Below are 13,422 nucleotides of genomic sequence, written 5' to 3'. Positions count from 1 at the left end.
AAGTTATTGTGTTAAGTTATAGTGATGCACTTGCTGTAGTAGGTCTACAATATTTTCGTGTTTTATGTTTTATATTCATAAAATCATCCTAATACCAGATACCAGAAGCCTCTAGCCGGTGTTTGGTAGAGCTGTTGAGCTTCATTATGTAAAACACACGGTGCTTCCTTCCTCCAGTCGATTCACGCAATTGAGGAAAGTTAATGTTCACATATCCTTTATTCAAATGTTCTTCTTTTCAGGTAAGAGTCCCTGATACTACTGTAATGTTTGTGTGTCAGGTAAGTACTTGTGAAGGAGACATTTGTAGCCTATTCCAGTCAGTGTTTTTTCATAACACAAGGCAGTAACTTTCATGACGACATGACTGTGGTAGCCAGCCCTCAATACCGCAAACCACAACTCCATCATGGGGACAACATTATTCCTGTACAGCTCATGTAAAATATGACAACACGATGGGGTCTAATCACCAAAAACTCCTAATATTTCCTCAACTTTCCAACTCTACACTAGGCCAACCTTTTATCAGTTAATAAATGTGTTACATCTTGTTACCCTGTGCAACCTCAAACTTAGCCTATCTAGAAAAAATTTGCTCTGTCACGTTTAAAGTTGGAAAACAAACATTTTTGGAAATGCCACAATAAATATGTCACATAATGCATAAATCTCATTAACAATTTTCAAAACATGTTGATTCAATGCATGTATCTCCATATGTTCTGAATGTTCAGTCAGTGTTGTTTTATCCACTATAGTATGAAATCGTACATTATTTATCAATCTATATGAAAGAGACAAGAGTTTAAGGTGCTTGGGTTGAATAAATGTTGATCAGTTCCAGTGGCATCATGATTTTAATCTATCAAAAAATGATGAATACATACATAAATATCACTGCAATTTCAGTAAGCCCTCAGTCCATACATTTTGCTTTAATTAGCCAGCAAAAACTTAAAAAGATAAAAATAAACAAACAATGATATGGGAATTTCTTTACTGTCACATGTGTTACTAACAAAACGCCCAGTTGTTTTTGGAAAGAAAAAAAAAAACTACTTCAGCATGACTATCCGGAAAATGTAATGGGATTATACTATACTATGAAAATGAACAGCGGGCAGCTGTTTTTCTTTATGAGAAACACTTGTTCTAGTGTAAAACAGCAATCCAAAGTGTAAAGGGGCGGTGATGGCTGAAGATGCGTTTTCTGCCGATCAGTTTTGAGCGCGCAGTTTGTGCGAGAGGATACAAGAGCCAACTTGTGCTCCCACCTCATCCGACGCGTGTATTATGCAGAGACACATGTAGGGCAGTAGTATTTCCGTAATGCCCCTCCAAGCAAGAGAGCGAAAGGGGTGGGCAGGGAATTGCATGACATGCCAATAAGTTACGGTGTTTCCAGTGGAGGATCCGACCGCTCAAGTTGACAGCTGCACCCTCTGGTTCTCGGTCGAGTGGGTCTTGAGTGGGTCTTAAGTAAATGAAAACTGGAAAGCAACAGGAGGTAGGTAAAGTTCCAGTGTTTCTTCTGTGCATGATCATTTTGGGCGTCAAAATACTGTATGGGATTAAGCACTTTTCTTACAAACTGTTGAAATGGTTTTCTTTCTTAGACAACATGTATTTTAACCATGTTTCAGATTATGTTGACTGTTGTGGATTTGCACAGACAGTGTGTGCAAAAAAAAACTCTGACTCTTTTTTTTGGCCAAACACCTTATGTCCTAAAAATACCATTATAAACTAATTCTGAACTACAATACATTATTCCTCCATTCTATATTTAAAATTATATTGTATTGTCAGTGGGTGTCTTCATGGATAGCTTTGATGGTCATATTTTTCCACCTTCTGAAACATCAAAGCTAACACTGAAAATTGATCTCCTATCTTCCCCTGTTTTTTTATTTCTCATCCATTCTAAGTAGAGTTTGTGATGCTGGAGCAGCAATGTCACAGCTGTATTACAAGAAAACTGAAAACTCCTCATACAGGGACCGCATCGCTCTGCGGATCGTACGAGCTGAGTCTGAGCTCTCGGCCCTGGAAAAGGCCTACCTGGGGGCTGTTGAGAAGGGGGACTATGCCAGTGTGAAACAAGCCCTAGAGGAGGCTGAGATCTACTTCAGGATCAACATCAACTGCATCGACCCCCTGGGCCGCACAGCTCTGCTCATTGCCATTGAAAATGAGAACCTTGAGATCATTGAGCTGCTGCTCAGCTACAATGTATATGTGGGAGATGCCCTGCTCCATGCCATTCGCAAAGAAGTGGTGGGTGCTGTGGAGCTGCTTCTCAACCACAAGAAGCCACGTGGGGAAAAACAGGTAATGTTGATCCATGATAACATCTCACATACAGTTTAAATTCCCACAGGCGTTAAGTCTTATAGACATATTGCTAACCTTTCTTGCCAATGTAATTTCTTGTACAGCCTTGCATTCACAAAACTTCCTCTGCCCACACAATTACATCTCATACAATTACTGTTCTGTATACTCAAATTTGTATTTGTTACTAACCCCTGTACAGAGTTTCCAGGAACCTTTGATAAGGTAATGACATCACTGAACATGGTTAAATTATGGCAGAGGAATCATGGTGCCTCACTGTCAGCTACTCACTCCAGTTAGGCTTATGAAGTGGTTTCCATTATGTGATATTTTCTGCAGTCTGTGTGCATTGCAAATGCTTACATGTCCATGCCTGCACAGAAAAAGGAGTCAGTGGGCAAAAATACAGTATCTGATTATATCTGAGTATAGTATATTACCCAACTGTTAAGTTTATCTGTATTATTTACTTCTGGCAGCGTTGTCAAATGATCTCTGCTACCAGCTGGTCATATATGTTCATATGATTCTGATAGCGTCCTTGGGATACACTTGCAACCTTTCCAGACTCCACCCCGCTCTCCTGCACTAGATTACAGCGCTCCACAACTCTGTAGATCAAAACCATTTTGGAAAATACATTCTGAGATTGTGGTAACATGCCTGCCTTTCATTAACACCTGTACTAGCTGAACAGCAAATTTTTAAGTTGCTAGAATGGTACATTGAAACCACTTTGGTCAATATTGTGTCAGATTGATTAAAATGGCTTTGGCAGTGAGATGTTTTCAGTCATTTTATTCTTTGGTCTAAAACTGATAAAGATACAGAAAACATGTAATTACTTGCTTTCCTCTGTTCTTAGTTTCAGACCGGGCTGTATCTATTTAAAGAATCCAACTCTTATTTTCCTGCTTGAAAGTTGCAGCACTGATACTCTTTGATGTGCTGCTTTGGGTCTTTTTGCCACAGCTTTTACAACAAAAAGTAATTCTCCACTGTTTGGTTTGCGTTCAACTTCTTGACATCTTTGTAAATATGTTTTTCGACGCTGCTGGGTCTCGCTGTAATAGATTTGGTGTATTCTGTGAAGAGAAGAAAAAAGAAAAAAAGACTGTAGTTGATTCCAACCAGCAAGATGTTTTGAGGCCAGCTGAACCACAAGCCATTAGCTGTGTGCTTGCTGTTAGACAAGATGTTCAGAGACATGAGATAGATGAAATTAGACCCATTCAAACCAGCTGTTTCAGATCCTGTGATGGGGTTTAAAAAACTTTTTTCTTTTATGAACTATCTGATAAAATAGTATACTGTAAAATGATTCTTTTTCATGTCATGTTTCTTTGTTTTGTCCCCCTTTGGCTTCCTGAAAAGGTCCCACCAATTCTACTGGACAAACAGTTTTCAGACTTTACCCCAGACATCACTCCAATCATCCTTGCAGCCCACACCAACAACTATGAGATCATCAAACTGTTTGTTCAGAGAGGTGTTTCCATACCTCAGCCACATGCTGTGCGCTGCAACTGCTTGGAGTGTGTGTCCAGTTCAGACGTGGATGGTCTACGTCACTCACGCTCTCGTATAAACATCTACAAGGCCCTTTCCAGCCCATCTCTAATCGCCCTCTCCAGCGAGGATCCTTTCCTCACGGCTTTTCAACTCAGCTGGGAGCTGAAGGAGCTTAGCACAGTGGAGAACGAGTTTAAATCAGAGTATGAGGAGTTGTCCCATATGTGTAAACAATTTGCCAAGGACCTCTTGGATCAGACCCGAAGCTCTAGAGAGCTGGAAATAATCCTTAACTATCGTGATGACATTAACCCTCTGATAGATGAGAACACTAATGACCTGGCCCGCCTGAAGCTGGCTATCAAATACTGCCAAAAAGAGGTAAGCTCTTTGTTGATTATGATGTCCTCTTTATCACAGGATTGCTGTTGCCTACAGCAGTACAATAACAATTGTCTTGGTAACACTGGCACACATACAGACATACTGCAAACTGCCAGGCTTTAAAATATTGACACTCGTGGAACAAGTAAAACAAAGATTACATTCTTTGAACAACATGGACTGGATAACAAGGACAGTGCCAAGATGAGTTGTTAATGGCCTGAGATGGGTGGAGATGTCCTTTGGGAGTTTGGAACAACACATAATTGCCAGGCTGGCTCTTAGAAATGCATTACAGTAGCACTCTCAGACAGTCCCATGACAATTAGATAATTGGGGATAATGATGGAATAAGTGATGCCCATTTCCCTGAAATACATACTCATAATATTTTAATTAGGGAGGGAACCTTTTACTGCCCTTTAACATCTTTTGAGTATTTATCCCCTAGATGCATTGCCAACTTTCTGTCATTGTTCCACTGACACAGGAACAGAATAAGATGTGTCAAAGGTATTTTATGTGGCTAAAGCACATTACTTATAAAGTTTATAATGGATTATATCTGTAAATGTACATATTTTACATGGATATTTGCTTAACACAGCAACAGGTGACAACAATGGGGCTGGTAAACAATGATTTCTATTCATAGAGGCAGGTCAGATAATGTGGAATTATTTCCTTTTACTACATTTACACAAGTTAAAAAAAAACAGGTCGGGATTGTTCTGTTTGTTTCGTCGAGCTTATGGGTCATGTTTGTACATAGCAATTGTGTAGAATTTGTAGAATTAAAGGCTCATGAAATCTGTGCATAATCTTTTACATATAAATTTGATTTTGTCCTTCAGCATTTAAGAGGCTTTGCATGCAGTGTTTTGGCTTTTCATATTTATTTTTTAATTAGACAGTTAGCAATGTCAGGAAGGAAGATCAGTGTGACTGTTAACAACTCGATGTACCACTATTGGTCTGTGGCAAAAGGTTTTACAGCTGAACTTAGAGGGCTTAGTGGCTATTTGTTTTGGACAAGTTTTATTTGGTCGATTTCAGACTACATTTTACATTCATCATCTACTACCTACATGACTACTTCTACTACAAATAACAATAATCATAATGAAAAGAATGATACTTATAGTAATGATAATGGTAATGATGACAGATTTATCTGCAGTGTGACTGGACTTTTCTTAGACCTGAATGCCTGAAGACTCAACTTCACTTGAGCTGTGGAAACAGAGATGCTTTCAGCTTTGAACCAGTGAAATCCTGGAGCAACTTTATCTTGTGTTATTAAGTATTTCGCCAATGCAATTCAGAGTGAGGCTAAATAAAGATAAACCAGTTAACCTGGTAAAACAAAGAGCTTAATGTTTTTTCTCCATTTGTTGTTGATACCTTCATTCTTTGTGATTACATCTAAGTCCTGCTTAAGAACATGTTAGCTATACAAGCTAAATATTTTAATTGTTCAATGAGCCAGGGCCACTTCAAACAATGCTTTACTCTGACCCCCATCTTTAAGAGCAGGTGGTAAAAAATCCTTTTTGTGTCATTTTCTGGACCTTTTGTTTTACAGATGTATCATCAGAATGCATTGAAGGGATTTGTTCTGAGCCATTTTAAAAGATACAATTAAGAAAAAGCAATAAGTTAAAACCATAGCATTTCTGCTGTGTCACTGTAATGGCTTGTATTTAGAGAACTCAAAAATTGTTGGCTTATGAAAACTTTGTTGTGACCGACTGTAGACTTGAGCTGGACTTATCTGGAATGATAACTCTTGGACTTGTCTTCAAAGAGGTTTACAACTTAGACTGCATCCACACCACATAAGGGACTGCAGGGTTGTTTGGCAATGTGGGGAGTGTCACTTAAAATGGCCCATTTGTGTGAGTGTGGAAGGTGGAGTCTGACTATAGAAGGCAAGCCATCTTAGCAACTGAGTATTTGACTTTTTCAACACCCCTTGCAATCCCACCGCCACAGGCTTGCCACACTACCTACATTCAAATGAAAAGGAGTACCGTCGTTTTCACTGCAACGCCTGATTTTGTGTGAATGCCACCTTAGGTTGACTTCAGGTTTTTTCTGTATTTTTAAATACACAAACAAACAGATGTCTGAGTGAGTTTCATTTTCATTTTAAGATTGGATATTGAGGAAGTTGACTATCCCTTGGATCAGATTGGAAGATAAGTGTCATCATTTTTGACCATCAGTATGCATGTGAGGAAACATAAACTGAATCTACCAAAAATGACAGAATAACATAAGAATTTTCTGTGGAACCAATTCTGATCATGTTCAAGTAAACTGATTAATTATTATAATTTGAATTAATAGTCATTATATGGTATGTCGTCAATAAGAATGTGCCTCAGGACAAAATTCGTATTTCTATTTGAGGGGAAGGGTGGTGTGACATGTGGATGGGGTGATTTTCACCTTCCAAAAATGTCCTCAGACAAACTCTGGTACTGCCAGTTGCCACTTTTTGCCTCCAGTCATGCTATAGCAAGTCAACAACAAGGACAGACAGGAAACATTAAACTCATCAGATTCTGCATTGATAGATGACCTCATCACCCACAATTTAATGCTATAGTACCATAATGGGGATCCATTTGGCTGTAACTTTGTTAAGATGAAATTAACTTCAATCACTGTCTGCAGATGTCGAGCAGATGTTTCTATCAAATCTTACAGTTCTTCTCTTCTTAACAGAGCATTAGAGAACACTTCGAAAATATTTGCCCACTTAAAACTTTTGTCTTTCATGCTTAGAAGATAAAAATCTGTCATTAATTTTGTGTCTCATGAACCATGTGTAGTGTTTTACAACTCTTGTGATTGGATGTTAAATAACTTGTGCTAAAATAATGTAAAAAGCATAAGCAGTTGCTTTGCTGCACGTTATTTCATGAGTGCCTTGACTTTTAAGTATGGCCTTTGCCTCTTTCTCTCCAATGAAGTGAAGAATGTTGAAGCATGTGTTTTACATCCCTAAATGTTGCCTTTGTAGCAGAAGGTGGCTTTGCAGTTTTTGTCATTTTAGTGTCATACATGGGAGAGTTTGAGACTTCTGGAAAAAACAATTTATGTTACATCTGTGTAACGAGGTGTTTTTGGTCCAGACATTTCCCAAATGTCTGCTGGTGCTACCTGTACAATTTAACAGTGTATGCTAGGCAAATGATATGTGCAGACACATGGTGTATCTGGGGAGAGCTGTTGTTTCTGATTAGCAACTGAAAATCCTTTTACACATGTTGGTTCAATGTCCTCACTTGGAGGGGTTCCTGATGGATAGTTTTAGAGACTTCAGGAAGATTCCACATATTGGGTTGTTAAACAAAAAACTGAGGGAGCCGTGCATGTCCTGTTAAGCCTCATGTAAGGGACAGACAAGCTTGCTATTTTGAGGAAGAATTGAATGGTTTAGTGGCAGCATTACTGTGTCTTGTCAAAATATTAAGGGATAACCACTCCTACTTAACATACTTGTGGACTAGACACCACAGCACAATAATGAATAAAGATTTAGTGGAGTAAGATTTTTTTTTTTTTTTTTTTTTGCAGAGACCAAAAACAACAGAAGAAGTTGCATATTTGTTGTTCTAAAGTTTTTTTTGCATGTATTTCATGAATCATGCTTTTTTACACAAAAACAAAGATGTAAATGCCAGTGCTATTTCTAGCTAAGATAAGATAAGATAATGATATACAGTAATTAAAGTTTTACAAGCCGAAATGCAGCAATGGTGTGATACTATGTAATGCAAACATGACACTGAAGTTTTGAATACAACCTTTATGGTCCTGAGATAATGTTTTTGTCTGGTTTTGTGTATAATTTTGTTTTTCAGTGCTGTTTAGAAGTTGTGGATGGAGGTGATTTAAGCTTAATGGCCTGTGCTCTGATTTGTTCATCAATTTCTAAATGGATTTCTAAGACATGCAGGTAAATAAAGCAAAAGTTTAATTTTCGTTAACATGTCTTTCTTTGTCTGTCCCTTTCTCTCAGTTTGTTGCTCAGCCCAACTGTCAGCAGCTGCTGGCGTCTCGGTGGTATGATGAGTTCCCAGGCTGGAGGAGGCGTCACTGGGCAGGAAAACTCATCACATGTATCTTCATTGGTCTCCTCTTCCCACTGTTATCCATCTTCTACCTGATCTCTCCAAAGAGCCGCTATGGTTTATTCATCCGTAAGCCCTTCATCAAGTTCATCTGTCACACTGCTTCCTACCTGACCTTCCTCTTCCTGCTCCTCTTGGCCTCACAGCATATAGCCACCACAACTGCGAACTATCAAGGCCCAGCTCCCACCACTGTGGAATGGATGATCCTGCCCTGGGTGCTTGGTAAAAACAAACAAACACACACACACACACACACACACACACACACACACACACACACAAACAGACAGCTGTTTATCCTCATGTTATCATCCACTTTTGTACTTTTGTACATAAACTGTAGTAACATACATTTGGAAAAAGTCAAACTAAGGAGTGTGATTGTGCAGTATATGTTACTGGACTATCTGCACAGTGGCTGTTTATCACATTGTGTTCCTGTGGATACTTGAGTGACGAATTACAGTGACCAATGACCTTTGTTGTTTTTTCATCTCTCCAAGGCTTTATATGGACTGAGATCAAACAGATGTGGGACAGTGGTTTTGAAGACTACATAGATGACTGGTGGAACTTAATGGACTTCATTATGAACTCATTGTATCTTGCAACTATTTCTCTGAAGATTGTTGCCTATGCAAAGGTACTGCACATCTTACAGTGCAAAGTCATTCTAATCTCAACACAGTATTTTTAAAAGTGGTATATTAACCTCACCTTTTAACTTTGTTACAGTCTCAATCATGATTAATCTAAAGTTGAATAAATTTAAATGGTATTAATAAATGTTTTTTCTTGAATTTTGCTGTAGAGGAGTCACCTTGTGCGCTAGAAAATAAGAAACTTTGCAACATCTATTTTGGTGCAGTCTCTTTATTCATTTTATTCATTACAGTATTGTATTCATTACAGTACAGTGGGCAGAAACCCAGAGACAGCTGGGAAATGTGGCACCCAACTTTGGTTGCAGAGGCACTGTTTGCCATCGCCAACATCTTCAGCTCCTTACGCCTCATCTGTCTTTTCACTGCCAACTCCCATCTGGGCCCCTTACAAATCTCACTGGGACGCATGCTCTTGGACATCCTCAAGTTTCTCTTTATCTATTGTTTAGTGTTATTAGCCTTTGCCAATGGCCTCAACCAGCTCTACTTTTATTATGAAACAAAGGAGGACTGCAAGGGTATTCGCTGCAGTGTGCAAAACAACGCCTTCTCAACGCAAGTTGGAGTTCTTAAATAAATTGTTTCTGACAAATCTGCATTCTTAATAATTAATGTGTTTGTTTTTAAGCAGCGCACAGTGTGATTTATGGTTGTTTGTTTTTCAGGCTGTTCGAGACACTGCAATCATTATTTTGGTCTGTATTTGGCCTGATTTCCCTCTATGTGACCAATGTGAAACCAAAACATGAATTCACTGAGTTTGTGGGCACTACCATGTTTGGCACATACAATGTCATCTCCCTGGTAGTGCTTCTGAATATGCTCATTGCGATGATGAACAACTCCTACCAGCACATTGCTGTGAGTACCGTAGCTTACCTATTTTACAGTTTTACCACACTCATTTGTATTTGTATTCATTTGTAAATGGTTTTGAAAAATTGTTGTTTGTCTTTTCAGGATCATGCAGATATTGAGTGGAAATTTGCAAGAACAAAATTATGGATGAGCTATTTTGAAGAAGGAGGAACTTTGCCATCTCCATTCAATATAATACCCAGTCCAAAGTCAATTTATTATCTATTCGGATGGATAAAAACACATTTACTGATGAGAACAAACATAAAAAACCTTGAAACCTTTGAAACCTTGGGGGTAAGGAGCTTCCAGAGATTTGCTTTTATCAGTATTACCACAGCTTACATTTTCTCTTCAGAAATGTATTAGTCAATAAGTTAATGATCGCCATGATCTCCTACTGAGAAGTAAAGTAAGAGCATTTCACCCTACCATTGTAAAAACAAATAACATATTGCTTAATGGAATTTTTTGTCTTTTATTTAGAGACGTGCAGCCGAAAATGTAAGATTAAACCATGAGTATCAGGTTTGCAGCTTCGTTTTCTGTAATACACTGTGAAATTTTGATGTATTGTTTTTGGGTTGTCATTGATATTTTGATAAAATTTTATGTAAAATGAATATGTAGTTTTACCTTAAAAATTTTACCTTAATTTGTATTTTATAGGAGGTTTTGAGGAACCTTGTGAAGCGGTATGTGGCCGCAATGATCAGAGATGCCAAGACAGAGGAAGGGCTGACAGAGGAGAATTTCAAGGTAATATGCAGTCAGTTACTCTTTTTTTCATTGCTGTGTTTTCCCTGCTGTTATTTAATCTCTAGTTCTCAACAATTGATAGGAGTTAAAGCAGGATATCTCCAGCTTCCGCTATGAAGTCCTGGGAATGATGAGGGGTAAACCTCAAGGTGGGGTCACAGGTAATGTGGCAAGCTCCACCTTGGCTTATCCTGGAAACTCGTTCAGATATTTTCCCAAATTCCCAACTGATGATCCTCAACAGAAGCTGAATGTATTTGATATGCCCACCCCCACCCTGCAGAGTGGAGCTGCCACCACCAGCTCTGTGGGCTCTAACAGACAAGCCAATAGCTCATTTGTTGTGTCCTGCAGAGAAGAGACTCATAATGAGCTTTCCAACAATGTCTCAGATGTTGGGTCCCTTCAGAGACAGAACAGAACCCCCCTTCAGAAATGTGATGAAACATTTTCACTGTCAAAGGAAGACACATTGGGATCTGGTGGACAAAACCAAGAACAACATAAGACTAAGAAAGTAATCGTGGAAGTCTTACAGAAAATGGAGGAGGACATTCAGAAGACTGAACATTCTTGCAAAGAACACATTAAGAAAGTGCAAAATGGGCCAAAAAAATATAAAAATTGATTGTGATTGCAAGTGAAAGATGTTAATCATGTCTTAAAACATTTGTCGATTGAATTTAATTCAGAATCAATTCAGAGTCAGAATCAAAACAACAAAATTCTCTCACAGTAAAAACTTACACTATGCATAAAGTTTAAATAATCTTGTATTCTGTAATATAACAAAAGGTATAATAATGTCATGTTATCTCACATTATATTACATGCATTCACCTATGATTGATAGAAGATATACAACAATACTGAGTGGGAACTGACCTCAGTAAGTGCTAACTTGATGCTCAGGGAAATGTGAAACAAGTTAGTCATGCATATTTTACCTTGAGCATTTAATTCCAAAGAGCCCTGACACCCTGCTGCCTATGCTATCCGCTACCACCCTGAACTGTCCTCTTACTGTGATATGCAGAAGTATCCAAAATATCTGTCTGTGGAAAAAAAAATATTACTTCTCATATGCTGACAGTATATCCAGTCATTTTTGCTGAATACAAATCAAGAAAATTAACACAGAGTAAAAACAAGTTTAGTTGTTGGACAAATTATCCCACTGATTAGCAGGCAATGTAGTAGCTAGCCAATTCAAAGATATGGGTCAGCTTCTGTGTGACTGTCATTGCCTCCCTGACCGTTATAGTATGAGAGGAAATGCTGTACTCACAATTGTGTTGTTGGAGCAGAGGATGCACACCATGTAATCCAGTTGAGATTTGTTGCACTTATTACTTACTATTATTACTAAACTAGCTACATCATATACTATACCTTGCTTACTGTGCAGTTTTATTGCTTGTACTGTAATGCAAAGAAATTGCTCTGAAATTAAATAAAAGAGTTTGCTGAATCAAAAAGCAGTGTTTCAGATTTGAGTTGATTACAACACACCGTTTTACTCACCTTTCAGTTTGTTTTCTGTGTTAAAAAACATGCAGACTGCATTTAATTAGCATTAAGACAGAGAGTAGATGGCACAATGATAGAGAAGAAAACTACTGAAACTTGCTGAGTTGGTCCTTCTTTTGGTTTGCTTTACTGATTAAACTTCTCTCTCATCTTGTTTACTGCAGAAAAGAATCAAGTAAATAGTTTGTTACCTTCACTCTGGCTGTATATAGATAGGTTCCTCCGACATAGTGCACAAGACATACAGTTTACATGGGCATCCTCCTTCAGAGAGATTTGTCTCTTGTGCATTTTGTCCTGTAACAGGAGCATTATGCTCAAGGCTTTGTTGCACTCTTTATTGTAGAATAAATGCTTGTTCGGTGTAATCATGTCCTCCCTATCCAATCAGTAAGAGCACTACTAATGATCCAGTAATATAATAACATAATCCTGAATGGGGCTATTCCACATGTTGATCTTGATTTAATAAGCTTCTAAGTTAAATAAGGAGCTTAACCACTGTTAAACTTTAACACTTACCATCAATTATGTTATTTACAGCTCTCTAATGATGTTATGATCATGGTTAAAAGAGTGAGTGTTAGATTATTACCACCTATCAAGCATCAAGCGCCCTCTAGTGATGTGTAAGCTTGTAAAACACTAATGTAGTGTGGTCGGCTAAATGCAGATAAGTACACAGTAACATCACTGTGTAGAGACTGTACACCCACTGATATACACATTTAAAGTGGAAAACTTCTAAACCTGTGCAGAACATGATGAAGACTGTGTTCATAATCATATAGGCCCACCTTCTGCTTTTAACCTGCAATCACTAACATATTAATTAGTGATTAAGTATAGTCTTAATTGATAGTACTTGCAGTTATTTATCAGTTGTAATGATAGTTAAGTTTTTATTACTTATATATTTGCACAGATATTCAACTCCACACCTTCATAGCTTGAAGCTGCAGACAACCTGGGGTGCTGGATGAAATCTTTAGCTTTCTGTTACCATAGCAGCTGAGAGCAAACCACACTATCTTTAGAAAGCCAATCAACAGACTGTTTGGGGTTTTGTAGTGTATCTGTAGAGCTTTCTCAATTTAGATTGATATTTCTTCTTTTTCCACTTAAAAGGAGCTTACCACCAAGATACAAAGGGAGGAAACCGCACTTAAGATCAAAACGTACTTTATCCGTTCTTTGAGACGCATGCAGTGTTTGTGTCTGTGTGT

The 13,422-nt window shown here is 38.1% G+C and overlaps 1 protein-coding gene across 1 annotated transcript; it reads left to right on the top strand.

Annotated features, from left to right (window-relative positions):
* The first annotated feature begins 1,910 nt into the window (after positions 1 to 1,910).
* Positions 1,911 to 12,076, top strand: trpc4b (transient receptor potential cation channel, subfamily C, member 4b). Its single transcript, XM_049576338.1, has 10 exons — positions 1,911 to 2,334; positions 3,715 to 4,233; positions 8,270 to 8,606; positions 8,888 to 9,027; positions 9,297 to 9,604; positions 9,715 to 9,910; positions 10,010 to 10,204; positions 10,394 to 10,435; positions 10,577 to 10,666; positions 10,749 to 12,076. The coding sequence occupies exons 1-10, from the start codon at positions 1,957 to 1,959 to the stop codon at positions 11,292 to 11,294; spliced, it is 2,751 nt and encodes a 916-aa protein (XP_049432295.1). The 5' UTR covers positions 1,911 to 1,956; the 3' UTR covers positions 11,295 to 12,076.
* The last annotated feature ends 1,346 nt before the right edge of the window (positions 12,077 to 13,422 follow it).

The sequence above is a fragment of the Epinephelus fuscoguttatus genome, linkage group LG5, assembly GCF_011397635.1.
Source record: "Epinephelus fuscoguttatus linkage group LG5, E.fuscoguttatus.final_Chr_v1".
In the NCBI taxonomy this organism is placed as follows: domain Eukaryota; kingdom Metazoa; phylum Chordata; class Actinopteri; order Perciformes; family Serranidae; genus Epinephelus; species Epinephelus fuscoguttatus.
The sequence above is the reverse complement of the archived record's forward strand: the minus strand, read 5'-3'. Positions and strand labels throughout refer to the sequence as shown.

Coding starts and splice junctions, on each gene's coding strand:
- trpc4b (XM_049576338.1), top strand. CDS start 1,957: ATGTCACAGCTGTATTACAAGAAAACTGAAAACTCCTCATACAGGGAC. Junction 2,335..3,714: donor AGCCACGTGGGGAAAAACAG/GTAATGTTGATC, acceptor CTTCCTGAAAAG/GTCCCACCAATTCTACTGGA. Junction 8,607..8,887: donor GATCCTGCCCTGGGTGCTTG/GTAAAAACAAAC, acceptor CATCTCTCCAAG/GCTTTATATGGACTGAGATC.